Here is a 16,800-nt window from a genome sequence, read left to right on the forward strand (position 1 = left end):
TCCATAACGCAGCAATTTTTGTCATCATATTCACACATCGTAGGTAAATAAACTTGGGAATTTGTTTTTTCAACTTTTACCCGGGAACGTTCACCAGGAGAAAAAGAGTTTTCTTCGTAACAGCCCAGTCTATCCTGTTTGTAATCGCTCTTGCAACAATGCTGATGCTTAGATTGAAATAAGTGCTGTATTGCACTATTGTAGCAGGAGAGAGTGTGATCTGGATACACTGTGATCCTTATTTTTTTCTCATGGTGAACCGAATAAATGTTGAGAAATGTATTGCCCAGTTGATTTATGTGTGTGATTAAGAAATTAAAAAGAGCTGGCAATATGTTTAAAACACTGCAAACACGGGACACAGCAAAGGTAACAAAATGCAGGATGTTCTGTAAGGTTGCATTCACACAGTGGCCGTTTCAAACTGACTCGTCTGGTTCATTTAGTTTGAAACAGTGTATCAAAGTGTTTGCTGCTCACACTTATTTGCAAGCAAAGGGGCCGAGTTTGTTTGGATCCGAGCTAAAAAAAAAAAGTTTCAGAGTTTATTTTACATATATTAAATAGGGATAAAATCGTTAAAATAGTTTTTAATTGAAACATCGGTAAAAATTGGGGCGAAAAAAATCTCAGTATACACACTTTACATGTGGAATATGATGCGTAGCACTTCTGGTTTCTGATTAAGTTTTATGTCCCTGGCATGTATGATGAAGCAGAATCTGTGCAGGTCGAGGCCACATTTTCCCATGTAGCTGGTACCGGTACTTTGCTAACGTTTGGGCAATCGCTGTGCTGACGGAAATAGTATCTACAAAAGGTATGAACATGATATCAGCACAAAACAAGACAGGTTTATTCGCCTTGAAATCATAAAAATAAAAGAAAATTGACAGAACTGGATGGTGCAAGCCATCGAGAGTTGTGTCAAATCACACTGGACATTTCCATCAGTGTGTTCCATAAGTTTACCATAATAATAATAGGAGCATGCTATAGACCGCCAAATTCAGACGCCGAGCAAAATAATCTGTTATACAATGACATTAGAAATGCGTGTAGAAAAGGAGAAGTCATACAAGCCATTTCAACTTCCCCCATATAAAATGGGAGAACCCGGTGGGGAGCACGACGGACGAAATTGAAATGGTGGAAATGACAAATGACTGCTTCCTAACGCAATTTGTCAAGGCACTGACTAGAGGGGAGGCATGCCTTGATTTAGTCTTTTCAAATAACGAAGACAGAATAACTAAAACAGAGGTCAGAGAGCCATTGGCAAACTCAGACCACAACATGGTCTCATTTGAAGTGTTTTTTAAAACCCCAAAAGTAATGACTAAAGCTAAGTTTTACAATTTTAGAAAAGCAAACTATGAAGGTATGAAACAGAGACTAACAGAAGTAGATTGGAGTAAAATAGAGAAAACATCCACAGAAAAAAGATGGCTGTTTTTTAAAAATGTGGTACTAGAGGCGCAAAACAATTACATCCCAAAAGTAGACAAATCTAAATCTAAAACAAAATGGCCAAAATGGTTTAATAGATAAATTTTAAAAAAATTCAGCGAAAAAAGGCACTTTTCAGAGTGTTTAAAAGGGACCAAACACAAAGTACACAGAAAGAGTACTTGGAACTGCAAACACAAGTCAAAAAGGAAGTTAGAAAGGCCAAGAGAGAGATAGAAATCAATATTGCTAAGGGGGCTAAAACCAATTCCAAAATGTTTTTCCAATATTATAACAGCAAGAGAACATTCAAAGAGGAGGTTAAATGTCTAAGAGACACAAATGGCAAAATCATAGACGAAGAAAAAAAAATAGCAAATACAATGGCTCTCAAAAGTATTCACTCCCCTTGGACTTTTCCACATTTTATTGTGTTACAACATGGAATCAAAATGGATTTAATTAGGACTTTTTGCCACTGATCAACACAAAAAAGTCCATAATGTCAAAGTGAAAAATAAAATCTACAAATTGTTCTAAATTAATTACAAATACAAAACAGAAAATAATTGATTGCATAAGTATTCACCCCCTTGAGTCAATATTTGGTAGAGGCACCTTTGGCAGCAATTACAGCCATGAGTCTGTTTGGATAAGTCTCTACCAGCTTTGCACATCTGGACACTGCAATTTTTGCCCATTCTTCTTTGCAAAATTGCTCAAGCTCCGTCAAGTTGGATGGGGACCTTTGGTAAACAGCAATTTTCAACTCTTTCCACATATTCTTAATTGGATTAAGGTCCGGGCTTTGACTGGGCCACTCCAGGACATTGACCTTTTTGTTTTTAAGCCACTCCAGTGTGGCTTTGGCTGAATGTTTGGGGTTATTGTCCTGCTGGAGGATGAATCTTCTGCCAAGTTCCAGGTCTCTTGCAGACTTCAGCAGGTTTTCCTCCAGGATTTCTCTGTACTTTGCTGCATCCATTTTGCCCTCTATCTTCACGAGCTTTCCAGGCCCTGACGCAGTGAAGCATCCCCATAGTATGATGCTGCCACCACCATGCTTCACAGTAGGGATGGTGTTCTCAGGATGATGTGCGGTGTTAGGCTTGCGCCAAACATAGCGCTTAGCGTTGAGGTCAAAAAGCTCTATTTTGGTCTCATCAGACCATAGAATCTTCTTCCACTTGGTCTCAGAGTCTCCCACATGCCTTCTGGCAAACTCTAGCCGAGATTTGATGTGAGTTTTTTTCAACAATGGCTTTCTTTTTGCCACTCTCCCATAAAGGCCAGTTTTGTGAAGCACTCGGGCTATTGTTGCCGTATGCATAGTGTCTCCCAACTCAGCCATGGAAGACTGTAACTCCTTTAGAGTTGCCATAGGCCTCCCTGACTAGTGCCCTTCTCGCCTGGATACTCAGTTTTTGAGGAAGGCCTGTTCTAGACAGATTCACAGTTGTGCCATATTCTCTCCATTTCTGAATAATGGACTTTACTGTGCTCCGGGGGATATTCAATGCCTTGGAAATGTTCTTATATCCTACCCTGATTGGTGCTTTTGAAGAACCTTATTCCGGATTTGCTTTGAATGTTCCTTCATCTTCATGATGTAGTTTTTGTTAGGAAATGTACTAACCAACTGTGGGACCTCCCAGAGACAGGTGTATTTAACCTGAAATCATGTGAAACACCTTAATTGCACACAGGTGGACACAATTCAACTAATTATGTGACTTCTAAAGACAATTGGTTGCACTAGAGCTTATTTCGGTGTGTCATAGCAAAGGGGGTGAATACTTATGCAATCAATTATTTTCTGTTTTATATTTGTAATTAATTTAGAACAATTTACGTTTGGTATACTTGATGTGAAAATGGGTCTTAAATTTTCTAAAGATTGGTCTTAAGTCTTAAAAAGGTCTTAAATTTGCTCAGCTGAGAGCTGCAGGAATTGTGAGAATTGTGAGGGTCTGGAACCAACTCCCCAGTAATGTTGTTGAAGCTGACATGCTGTGATCCTTCAAGAAGCTGCTTGATGAGATTCTGGGATCAATAACCAAACGGCGCCGTTTATTTAAATACAAAAATAAATAAAAAAGGTTTTAACACAAAACACTTGCTCACAGAGCAAAATAAAAATGTTAAACAAAAGTAATCACAAACACAAAACAACACAGGTCAGGCTGGGCAATAGCCTTCACTGTTCCTGTATTACGTTTCGTTTTGTCTCTCGCTCCTCTCACTCTCTCCGCTCCTAACACACCCACCTCGAGTGCAGCAAGCTGCAAGCTTTTATGCAGGTGACCATCTCCCGATTTAGCAACAAATTAATCACTTAATTCGGGAGATGGCCACCTTCTGCATGAGGTTTTTAAACTGCTGTGGATGGGGCTTCCCAACCACGCTGCTAAACAAAACAATAATAAAAAACACCCAATGTGGCTACGCAGCTATATTTATACATAAATAACAAAACCCGCGGCGTTTCGCCATCATATTTACACAATAAATCATAACCACAATAATAAATCAAAAACCACAAATACAAAATAACACAGGGGCGGAGGGGGAAACCCCATTCTAAAATAAACAAATACATTTAAACAGCAGGGCTTTCTACCACCCTGCTACACAGGCTAAAACGGTATAAGAGCATTTTGTTCTAACGTGGTTCTCCCTGTGCATGTAACATAAACCATAAGATAAAAGACCCAATTGTAAAAAAAAGCAATCTAATTAAAGAAGGGAGTATGTAGGTAAAATACTGTTTGTCCACTGATTCAAATCTTTAGCTTTGTGGGTATTCTCTCCATATATGAAGTTGTGAGACATTTTCAACCATGCCGTATATCTGCTTAGTCTTTTTTTATATTGTGTTCTAGGTGCTACATGAACCATTGATTGATGAGGATCCTCTTTTTATTACCACATGTACAGAACGTGAATTACGAAAAAGGAAAAAGCGAAAATTCAGTCTTTGGGTGAGGCAGTGCACTGCTACAGGTTTTATTTGCCAGGTAAGTGGACAGACTTTGTCCTTTTCCCCTTCATGATACTTTCCATTGTGGAAATGAAAGGGTTACAGAACATCCTGTATAACAAATGCATTACTAGTGTTGAACATCATCACAATTGATTTGATATTTTTATTCACATGTTCTGGGTCAAGGAATTAAACCAGACACGTGACAAATTACTTGACAGTGTTTGTGAATCTATGCAGACTGCTAAACTCTCCCTTTGGCAACTGTAATCTAATTAAATGAAGCTAACAAAACAATTCCATAAATCATTTTGCACTTACATTAGCTATATTGGTCTCAAAAGTGCGTTTTTTTTTAACACATGTTACAGCACACATGAATGTTAATTTTAAAACAGACATGAGGTACTACACAAGGTTAAAGAACATTCCCAGTTTGCTTGCCTGGCCTTTCAGGAAGTCTGTTACTGCTTCACTTCCTTTTTCAAGACCCCAGTGTCTTCTGGGTCAAAGCAGGTTACTGGATGAAAGTACTTCAGTCACTAAGGGAAGCAGATGATTGGTTATTGACAAGAAAGAAGGTGAAATGACCCAGGAGGAGAAGCTTGGCAGAGATTTATTTAACCTAGTGTATTGCTGGCAGAACAATTGGCACTTGCCTATAGAAATTCTACACCCCCTTGAACTTTTTTCACATTTTGTTGCGTCAGTGCCTCAGAGTTTCATGCATTTAAAAGAGATTTTTTTTTCCATTTCTCTACACACCATACTCCACACTGTTAAGGGAGAAAAAGGTTTTATTGAGAAAAAAAATTATATATTAAAAATACAAAACTGAAAGATCATAATTGGATAAGTCTCCACCCCCCTGAGGTAATACTTGGTGGAAGCACATTTGGCAACAATTACAGCTGTGAGTCTGTTGGGATAGGTCTCTACCAACTTTGCACACCTAGATTTGGCAATATTTGACCATTCTTCTTTACAAAACTGTTCAAGCCCTGTCAAGTTCCTTGGGGAGTGTTGATGGACAGCAATCTTCAAGCCATGCCACACATTTTCGATTGGATTTAAGTCGGGGCTCTGACTGGGCCACTCAAGGACATTGAGCTTTTTTTTCCTTAGCCACTCCATTGTAGCTTTGGCTGTGTGCTTTGGGTCGTTGTCATGCTGAAAGGTGAACTTCCGTCCCAGTTTCAGCTTTCTTGCAGAGGGCAGCAGGTTTTCCTCTAGGACTTCTCTGTACTTTGCTCCATTCATTTTCCCTTCTATCCTGACAATTGCCCCAGTCCCTGCCGATGAGAAACATCCCCATAACATGATGCTGCCACCACCATGCTTCACAGTAGGGATGGTGTTCTTTGGGTGATGCGCTGTGTTGGGTTTGCACCAAACATAACGCTTTGCATTTAGGCCAAAAAGTTCCATTTTAGTTTCGTCAGACTACACATCTTTTTGCCACATGGCTACAGAATCTCCTGTGTGTTTTTCTGCATGCATCAAACAGGATTCAAGGTGGGCTTTCTTGAGTAAGGGCTTCCTTCTTGCCACCCTACCATACAGGCCATATTTGTGGAGTGCTTGGGAAATTGTTGTCACATGCACACTTTGACCAGTCTTGGCCATAAAAGCCTGTAGCTCTTGCAAAGTTGCCATTGGCCTCTTGGTAGCCTCTCTGATCAGTCTCCTTCTTGCTCGGTCATCCAGTTTGGAGGGACGGTCTGATCTAGGCAGGGTCTTGGTGGTGCCATACACCTTCCACTTCCTAATAATTGTCTTGACCGTGCTCCAAGGGATATTCAAGGCCTTTGATATTTTTTATACCCATCCCCTGATCTGTACCTAAATGATACCTGGACAGTAAAAAACAAACAAACAAAAAAAAAACTGAAGATAATGTAGTTAAAGCGACTTGCTCTTTATCCATTAAAATTAGTTAATCAATTACTCGAGGTATGGCTTGGGTTCTCACTGCTTTTAGCTTTGATTTGGCATTAAAGTAAATTAGCAGATACACACAGTAACAGGGCATAACATTTGCACATTAACAGGTTTGACTCAGGGATGCTACCAAGCTGCGTAATTCAGTTTCACCAAACCACCAGTAATGTCATAATTGCAATTGTTTTGCTTTTTGCTGTAATTTTTTTAATTGGTTACAGTTGGATCCTCCTTTCCATGCAACATTTAAGCCTGATTATACCATGTATGTTACGTCATAATCAAAATAAATGCATCGTACCCTTAAAAATTACCAGAAGACAGAACAGTCCAATGTCAAAGCCACATGAGGAGCAGTTTAATCTGTCCCCTTATTTAATCACAGCTTTTATCAGGTAACCCAAGAGCTTGGATAAAATCCAAAACCTTTGGTCCATTAGAGGAATGCATATATAGTTTCTGCCTAATTTGAACTTTTAGTGTTAAGGTGCAGTTATTTTAATGCCTTAAGCTTTCTCTAATTCATTGCTTCTTCTGCTGGAAATCAAATAATTATTCCTAATTTTGAAATACACATTATGTTTTACCCGTCAATAGAAATATTTCTCTTTTCAGGATACTATTTTCGAATAATTTTAGGTGTATAATAAAATTAATCTTTGGATTTCATATAGGCTGTTGTTTTCATATCTACAAGATGGCAGTACCATTTCTTAAAGAATAATATTAATAATTCAGTTTGGCAAAAGCTCAAGGATAGCCTATTCATCTCTTACTTTATGAGCAGGTATGAAGGCAAAGCAATATTTAAGATGTTAACCATCATAGCATAATATGAGGTCTTGGTTTTACATCCCAAGCAAAGCATACCATTGTCCTTCTTGAATGTCAGCTTCAGTGATAAAGACAATAGATGGAATCATACAGTTAAAGCACGCCACATTGCAATATTTTTTTTTTTTACTATTACATATCGGCTTACAGTGTGTTTATAATGCTGTACCCTACTAGCCTATTATTTTGAAATGAAATTCCAGCTGGGTTATGTATACATATTGGAAGGTTCTGTAGCAGTAGTCACAGTCAATTCTGGTTTTGTTTGTATTTTCTTTGCTGATCTGTAATTATTTTTAAAAGCAAACATTTTCAAAAGCATTTAAAAAAGCCACAATGGCGAAATACCTATAAGCATCTGTGACGCGGTGCCCACCCCTTGTGGATGGTAATTAATTAGATGTATGTATTTTCATTTGTATTATTTGTATTGTATTATTATTATTGTGTTTGTGTGCCGACGGATGAAAGCCATCCAACGTTATTGTTTATTATTTGAGACCGGTGAAAAGCCTAGTTGGCGTGGATGGGGTTAAATCCCATCCCGAGAAGCTCGTGGAATAAAAGACCCACTCCAGGCTGATTGAGAAAGGAGAGTGTAGAGGAGTTGAGAGCGAGAGCGAATGCTACCAGTAAGCGAACCAAGGTACTCGTTTTATAGAGAAGATTATTTGTTAGTGTTTATTTTGTTGTGGCCAATGTGCCCATTTCTTTTGTGTGTTTTGTTTTGATTGTTTGGTTTTATTATTTAATAAAGATACGGCTGCGGACGTTTTAACCCCGTACCTCTGTCTGTAGTGTACTGCTTCCTGGACGTTGACCTCACCTACCACGCCACTCAAGCCATCCTTTGTGACAACATCAGATGTATTTAACCCTATTTATGAATTTTTTATGCACACATAACCATCCCTTGTCCAAGACATACAGTGATGTAAACAAGTCAAACTTTTATACATATATACAAACTACGTTTAACCATAGTTAATCTGTATGTTTTTTGACAGTTCTGTTGCCCAGGTGAGGTCAACAACACATACATAAAATTATTATTATTATTATTATTATTTATTTTTTAGCAGACGCCCTTATCCAGGGCGACTTACAATATCACATTATTTTTATATACAATTACCCATTTATACAGTTGGGTTTTTACTAGAGCAATCTAGGTAAAGTACCTTGCTCAAGGGTACAGCAGCAGTGTCCCCACCAGGGATTGAACCCACGACCCTCTGGTCAAGAGTCCAGAGCCCTAACCACTACTCCACACTGCTGTAAATGTACAGGTAGTTTTCTTCAAGACGCCTCTCAAGCTTACGCCACTCAGTATAGGTTATCTTGTGAGTGGTGCTTCTAGTGGTTCTCTAGGAGCCTACAATACATTTTTTTCCAACCCAATCTTACTGGCCAGCCTTCCACAGTGCAGAGTGTAATGCAGCTGGAGTTTTGCTGAGAAGTTGACATGGAAAGCAAAATAAAGCTTGCCTTCTGTTACTCTAAACCAGCCAGCCATGTTCACTACTCACCATTTTGCTTCACAGACTTGAGAAGGGAAGTTCTTGCAGTCTTCAGGAAAATGTTTAGGGTGTGGTGGAAGCCCACATGTTACAGTTAACTCAAGGCTTTCAGCTGACACCTCATTAATCAAGCTACTAACATCAAAGCCACTATTGTGTGACTTTTGTAGCTCTCTGTCACAAAGACGGCCGGAGTGGGTGGCGTCAGACCAGAAACAGGAACACAAACGACAGAGAGATGGGGTTTTGGTGAGGCTGAACGCGTGATCGCGTTCAGCATTTAATAAACAGAACAGAAAATAAAAGGTTTGAACAGACAAAAACAGGACACGGCACTGGTAGCCAAAATAAAAAGACAAACAAAACGTACTACTAAACACTTAACAAACGGTGCACGGAGGGACAAACAAACACGGTGAGTACAAACACTTCTAGATATTATTTTTACTTTACTATTTTACGTTCTCCTTCTCTCTCACCCGTTCTCCACTCTCGAACACCCAACCCTGAGTGCAAGAAATGTGCGTCTATATATACTATTGTGCTGGGATTCAATTACTAATTAATTATTCACTTGAATCCCAGCACGTGAATTAATTCTGTGCAACCCCGTGCTCACATATTACATTTAACCAGCACGTGAAGTGATTTGTGCTCTCCTCATGCCTAAATACAAATCTACACTTTTTAAATACACGTGAAACACAGACCCGTTTATATCCCGTGTACCAATCTATACACCAACATTTACACACGCAACATACAACACATAACACAAATGCACACAGGGGCGGGGCGCTTTGCCACATATACCCCCCCTTGTGCGCAGCACACATGGCCTCAACGGCCACCTCCCCCCTTAAAAATCCAGCAGTCCAGGACAAAGTCTCGGGCTGGGAAGGGAGGCTTCAGTGGGCCCATGGCTGGCCATGCTGTCAGCACCCCTGCCGGTAGTGGCACGGCTGACAGCCTGTTGGTCTCGTCCTGCAGCGAAAAAGCTGCGGGGGCAGGTGGTCCCCCGACCTCCCCCTTCTTCGTAGCCGGCAGCTCCCTCCTGTGGGGCTCCGGCCACAGGAACTCCTGCAGCGAAACTGCTGCTGGGGAAAGTGGTCTCCAGACCTCGTCCCCCTTCTTTGTAGCCGGTAGCTCCCTTTGGTGGGGCTCCGACCACAGTACTACCGGCAGCGAAGAAGCTGCAGTGGGAGCAGGTCTCCGGACCTCCCCCACGATCTCCGGCAGCGAAACTGCTGCAGTGGGAGCAGGTCTCCTGACCTCCCCCACGATCTCCGGCAGCGAAACTGCTGCTGGGGTTGGTGGTCTCCAGACCTCCTCCCCCTTCTTCGTGGCCGGCAGCTCCCCTTTCTGGGGCTCCGGCCACCGTACTCCCTGCGGAAGTACGGGCAGCAGAGGCAGCTCCTGCTCCTCTGCTCCGGGCAGTGGCGGGGGCAGAGGCAGCTCCAGCTCCTCTGCTCCTGGTGGTGGTGGAGGCAGAGGTAGCTCCAGCCCCTCTGCTCCTGGCGGTGGTGGAGGCAGAGGCAGCTCCAGCTCCTCTGCTCCTGGCGGTGGTGGAACCAGCAGGTATTCACCCTCTGCTGGTGGAGGTGGAAGGGGCCAGCAGTCCTCCCACTGCGGTGAAGGTGGAACCAGCAGGTATTCACCCTCTGCTGGTGGAGGTGGGAGGGGCAAGCAGTCCTCCCACTGCGGTGGAGGTGGAACCAGCAGGCATTCACCCTCTGCTGGTGGAGGTGGGACCAGCAGGTATTCACCCTCTGCTGGCAGCTTGGGTCCTAGGGCTGTGGAAGCCCCGACTTCCCTCTCTTCGGGCTGTGGACGCACCGACTCCTCCCTGTTGGGCTGTAGAGGCACCGACTCCTCCCTGTTGGGCTGTGGACGCACCGACTCCTCCCTGTTGGGCTGTGGACGCACCGACTCCTCCCTGTTGGGCTGTGGACGCACCGACTCCTCCCTGTTGGGCTGTGGACGTTCGGGCTCCCCCCACTCAGGCGTAGGACGTTCGGGCTCCTCCCACTCAGGCGTAGGACGTTCGGGCTCCTCCCACTCAGGCGTAGGACGTTCGGGCTCCTCCCACTCAGGCGTAGGACGTTCGGGCTCCTCCCACTCAGGCGTAGGACGTTCGGGCTCCTCCCACTCAGGCGTAGGACGTTCGGGCTCCTCCCACTCAGGCGTAGGACGTTCGGGCTCCTCCCACTCAGGCGTAGGACGTTCGGGCTCCTCCCACTCAGGCGTAGGACGTTCGGGCTCCTCCCACTCAGGCGTAGGACGTTCGGGCTCCTCCCACTCAGGCGTAGGACGTTCGGGCTCCTCCCACTCAGGCGTAGGACGTTCGGGCTCCTCCCACTCAGGTGTAGGACGTTCGGGCTCCTCCCGCTTGGGCTGTGGACACTCAGGCTCCTCCCGCTTGGGCTGTGGAGGCAAAACCAGCAGGCATTCTTCCTCTGCTGGTGGAGACGGGGACAGCAGGCATTCTTCCTCTGCTGGTGGACCTGCTACCTGGGCTGCTGTTCCACTTATAACTGCCTCCAGGTAGCTGAGGACCAACCCCACACCTTCCTCCCAGGTGCTTACGGTCTGTTCCCTCGCATATGCCTCCCATCGTTCCCTATCCATAAACTGCAGGAACTGGACGACTACTGGTATAGACTGGGCCTCCAGCCCAGCATTTTCCAGCATCCAGTCCCGCACTTTGATGGCGTCTTCTGCCATTTTTTTTTTTTTTTTTTTTTTTTTTTAAATCCAAAACTGCGGTTCCTGCTCTGGACTGAGTCCTGGAGGCGCTGTCGATCCCACGCAGGACACCACGTGTCACAAAGACGGCCGGAGTGGGTGGCGTCAGACCAGAAACAGGAACACAAACGACAGAGAGATGGGGTTTTGGTGAGGCTGAACGCGTGATCGCGTTCAGCATTTAATAAACAGAACAGAAAATAAAAGGTTTGAACAGACAAAAACAGGTCACGGCACTGGTAGCCAAAATAAAAAGACAAACAAAACGTACTACTAAACACTTAACAAACGGTGCACGGAGGGACAAACAAACACGGTGAGTACAAACACTTCTAGATATTATTTTTACTTTACTATTTTACGTTCTCCTTCTCTCTCACCCGTTCTCCACTCTCGAACACCCAACCCTGAGTGCAAGAAATGTGCGTCTATATATACTATTGTGCTGGGATTCAATTACTAATTAATTATTCACTTGAATCCCAGCACGTGAATTAATTCTGTGCAACCCCGTGCTCACATATTACATTTAACCAGCACGTGAAGTGATTTGTGCTCTCCTCGTGCCTAAATACAAATCTACACTTTTTAAATACACGTGAAACACAGACCCGTTTATATCCCGTGTACCAATCTATACACCAACATTTACACACGCAACATACAACACATAACACAAATGCACACAGGGGCGGGGCGCTTTGCCACACTCTCCAACAGTTTTTTCTGCGTACAACCGTTCTGCCTGGACCTGCCATTACAGTATTTTGACAAGACCTGCATTGCCGTGTGCATTAGGCTACCACAGAAGCACGCTAGTTTGGTATACAGTATTGTAGAGTCAGTAGTTACTGTGGTGGAGGACGTGAACATGAATGGTCCTGTGCAGGGCTGAGGGCTGGTGCTGTTATTTTATTATTATTATTATTATTATTATTATTCCTGGCCTCCTCCGGGGGCCCCCTTTGGGGCAGCGGGCCCCGGGGAAATCTCCCCGTCCTCCCCGCCCTCTCAGTGGGCCTGGTCCAGATTATATTGGAACCTTTTGGCTTGGAAGGACAGGGTTTTACCTGATAAACTAACATAGTTTCCCCTCTAAAAAAGCTAGTTGTTTGGATTTATGACAAAAGAAAAGTTTCATTAGGTTCAGTTTTATAGTGCCAGTTAACCAGCCTACTGTGACTCGGATAATGTTGTGGCATTAAATGTAAAATGATGGTGTCAGAAATAAATTAGATAATTTCTGTCTGCCAGACAACCATTGATACAAATAGAAACCATCTAGACACTCAGAGTAATTACACTGCACACTTCATAATGATGAATGTAGTGAAACTGTTATTCTATTTAAATCCACTCCAAAGGATCAGTTGCTATTAAGGAAATAAGCAGAGATCATAAATGTGTTTTACACAACTAGGATGTGTGTGCCAAATTATAATTAATAATGCAATTTAAGAAAGAATTACTGTAAATGGTAACTGTAAAATGTCATAAACATACAAATGTTGGTGTGCATAATGGTTTTTACTTTTACTGGGTTTTTTTTAAGAAGAAGAAGAAGAAGAAGAATTAGCCTCAACTTAAACCAAATAAACAAAACCCATTATTAGTGTTTTATGAATCAACTACAGCTTTCTAACTCTGAAGAGCAATTAATACTTTTTTTCTTAGGGTCCTCATTCAGTAAAATAGGGGCCCTTATGAGCTGATTTTGTCCATCTACCACACTGTCAGTCTGTCACGCTCTACCTGGTGAACATGATATCTGGCTTAATTTTAACCAATCTTAACCAACCTTTAATACATTTTCTAGCCTTTATAGACGTTTTATAGATGGAATTACTTTGTCTACGCTCCTGATAAGCTGCTTACTGGGTGTTTTAAATTTTGAAAGAGTAAGTAGCAGAGTCCTGAAAAATATAGCGTTATACATCCCCACGTCTTGCTAAACAACATACCTGTAATTTTTTTTTGTTAACATGATGACAACTTTTTTATACTATAAGTAGGCTTGCTACTTTTTTATATTAATCGGTAAAGCTTGTTAAATGTCGAATTCCCCAAAAATATCAACTGAAATAAATTCATATAGGATAAATGTCAGTAAAACCACTCACTATTTTTTTTATTTTCTTATCAAAAATAATCATTTAGAAATCATCTCTAGTTTGTGTTGTTTTTATACTTGTCTCCGTTCCGCTCTGATTAACATTTCATCTTGTTCTGTCAGATCTCGTTGACTGAAGCAGCGCTAGAATGCTGTCATTTGTTTAAATGACTGTCAATCATCAAGACCTGCACTGAGTGTGCACTTTCATTTGCCAGCTACAACGCCTGTCATTCAAACTGCCTACTTTGAAATTAGACTCCAAATAATAAGTGCAAGTTAGTTCTGTTCAACTATCTAATGTTTTGTTCTGTGTATATTATTATTTTACTCGTAAATTTATGTTATAGTCTGTGTAATACAGTTTTATATGCTGTGTTTTCTATGGTTTATCTGAGACCATTTTTAAATTTGTGTAGGATCTTTATAAGGTATAGCTCCGCTGTGACCAAACACAAAGTACACAGAAAGAGTACTTGGAACTGCAAACGCAAGTCAAAAACAAAGTTAGAAAGGCCAAGAGAGGGATAGAAATGAACATTGCTAAGGGGGCTAAAACCAATTCCAAATTTTTTTCCAATATTATAACAGCGAGAGAACATTTAAAGAGTAGGTTAAATGTATAAGAGATACAAATGTCAAAATCATAGATGAAGAAAAAAAATAGCAAATATATTAAATGATTACTTTTCACAAATTTTTACAAAGGAGGATACGGACAACATGCCCCACATGTCGACCTGTTCCTATCCAGTTTTAAATAACTTTAGCATAACAGAGGCAGAAGTGTTAAAGGGACTAGGAGCTCTTAAAATAAACAAATCCCCTGGGCCGGATAAGATCCTCCCAATAGTACTCAAAGAAATGAAAGAAGTTATTTACAAACCGCTAACCAAGATCATGCAACAGTCTCTTGACACAGGGGTTGTACTGACAGACTGGAGAATTGCAAACGTAACACTGATCCACAAAAAGGGAGACAAAACCGAACCAGGTAACTACAGATCAATAAGCCTGACTTCTATTATATGTAAACTTATGGAAACTATAATAAGACCCAAAATGGAAAATTACCTATATGGTAACAGTATCCTGGGAAACAGTCAGCATGGTTTTAAGAAAGGGAGATCATGTCTAACTAACCTGCTTGATTTTTTTGAGGATGCAACATCGACAATGGATAATTGCAAAGCATACGACATGGTTTATTTAGATTTCCAGAAAGCTATTGACAAAGTCCTGCATAAAAGATTAATTCTCAAACTGAACACAGTAGGGATTCAAGGAAATGCATGCCGCATGGATAAAGGAGTGGTTAACATGTAAAAAACAGAAAGTACTGATTAAAGGAGAAACCTCAAAATGGAGCGAGGTAACCAGTGGTGTACCACAGGGATCGGTATTAGGTCCTCTGCTATTCCTAATCTACATTAATGATTTAGATTCTGGTATAGTAAGCAAACTTGTTACATTTGCAGACGACACAAAAATAGGAGGAGTGGCACCCCTAGTTAGCTGCATTTGTGATAAGCTGATTTTAGCAGGTGGTGCCGCTTAGAATTTTCAATAATGGTTCTACTGTATACAAGCTTCTAACACACGTACACAGTGACATTATGGATGCGCTAGATGTCCCTCATTAAGAAAAGTCCTGCAGTATTACAACTTTTTGAGCCTTCTGACTGTCAACCTGTTTTTACAAGTAAACAGTTATAAATTGCAGTATTTAAGTGGATCATGACCAGAGCATGTGAGTGGAGTGGAGCGCTCATAAACACCGCTCCTCGCTCTCTTCTTCTTTGAAACCACTCGCTCCAAGGCTTTTATTTCCCCAGTCCGCTTCGCTCCGGTGCTTCTAATTCTGCAGCCAGCTCCACTCACGCTCCGCTCCACTGCTAGTGTAAATCACTTCCAAAATGTAGAGATGTGCAAACCGGTGTCGTAGGAAATAAGTTGACCGGGAAATAAGTATACTGCGCAAGCGCAGTAAGGCAAAAGTAGACATAAGTAAGGCAGGGCTACAGTTTGATTAAAGGGGAGGTTCACTGCATGGCTTTTTATTTTTATCTGACCGTTTTATTTACTAGACTGTGTATGTTGGTGCGTGTTCGTGCCACTGTCTTTTCGTCTGAACTTTAAAATGTGTGATCGACGACTGTTTCTATGGTAAACTGTTTTAAACCTCTGCCTTTTTATGTTTCTATAACATCGATGTCAATCTGATGTAGTTTATGTGTGAACGCGGAGATTTATTTATATATTAAATGATTTTACACGTCAAAATGTTGTCAATCTTTAATCGAAATTAAAATGTTTCAGTAATATACAACAGACATATATAATGAGGAAGAGAGATACCGTATATATGTGTATATCTACATGATTTTAAATCGTGATAATTCACTTTAATTCAATATACTGTATCTCTTTCTCGTTATATGTCTTATTGGTTGTTACACTACAGGGATTTACCATTTTAAAATGATGCTGATATTCAGTAGCCTACGTATACTGTATGATCTCTCTCACAACACAAAATCTTGGTTGGTATTGAACTAAAGGTATAGCAAAGACGTTAACTCTTTAGTTTTTAATTAATGAATGTATTGTTTCTTCCCAAACTTGTAATTGAAATACATACACTATGATAACCAGTTTCCTGTTCGTTTCCTGTTCTAATTATACAAAGTACTGTATGTAAAAATAAATGAAAGAACAAATATAAAATAATAATACTGTATAAGCAACGTTTTTCAAGTACATCATGTGATTGATGTGCACCGTGGCCTAGTTAGTAATCGCAGCATGGAGCTTAATTTTTTCCATTATTGAAACTCATGCTTTAACTTTTGGACAATCGCTCGCATACCTGCTGTCCATACTGTAGTGCTTCCCAAAACAAAAACACCTCCAGAAATGCAAAATAACGTTAATACGTAACACATTTTGCTAGTTAACGTTTGTTACACAAACAGAAATACACAATCAGAAATGTACAATCATACAATTCATTTTAAATTATTTATTTGCTGCTAATATATATTACAGCGATATTCAGATCCCCTTATCTAGCGTAATACTGTCGAATATATCCGATCTACATGTTAATGTAAATTATACGTACAAAAGTCATTTTAAATTATGCATTTTTGTTAGGCTAATATATCGGATCTAAAGCGATATTTACATCATCTTATCTAGCAGCATACTGCCGAATA

The 16,800-nt window shown here is 41.2% G+C and overlaps 1 protein-coding gene across 1 annotated transcript in view; it reads left to right on the forward strand.

Moving 5' to 3' along the window:
- The window catches only part of pgbd5 (piggyBac transposable element derived 5), a 59,294-nt gene that overhangs the window by 16,932 nt on the left and 25,562 nt on the right, over positions 1–16,800 (forward strand). Inside the window, exon 3 of the mRNA XM_034017780.3 lies at positions 4,332–4,466. Within this exon, the coding sequence (XP_033873671.3) occupies positions 4,332–4,466 (135 nt within the window). The remainder of the gene's footprint in view (positions 1–4,331; positions 4,467–16,800) is intronic.

Source organism: Acipenser ruthenus, chromosome 6 (genome assembly GCF_902713425.1).
Source record: "Acipenser ruthenus chromosome 6, fAciRut3.2 maternal haplotype, whole genome shotgun sequence".
NCBI lineage: Eukaryota > Metazoa > Chordata > Actinopteri > Acipenseriformes > Acipenseridae > Acipenser > Acipenser ruthenus.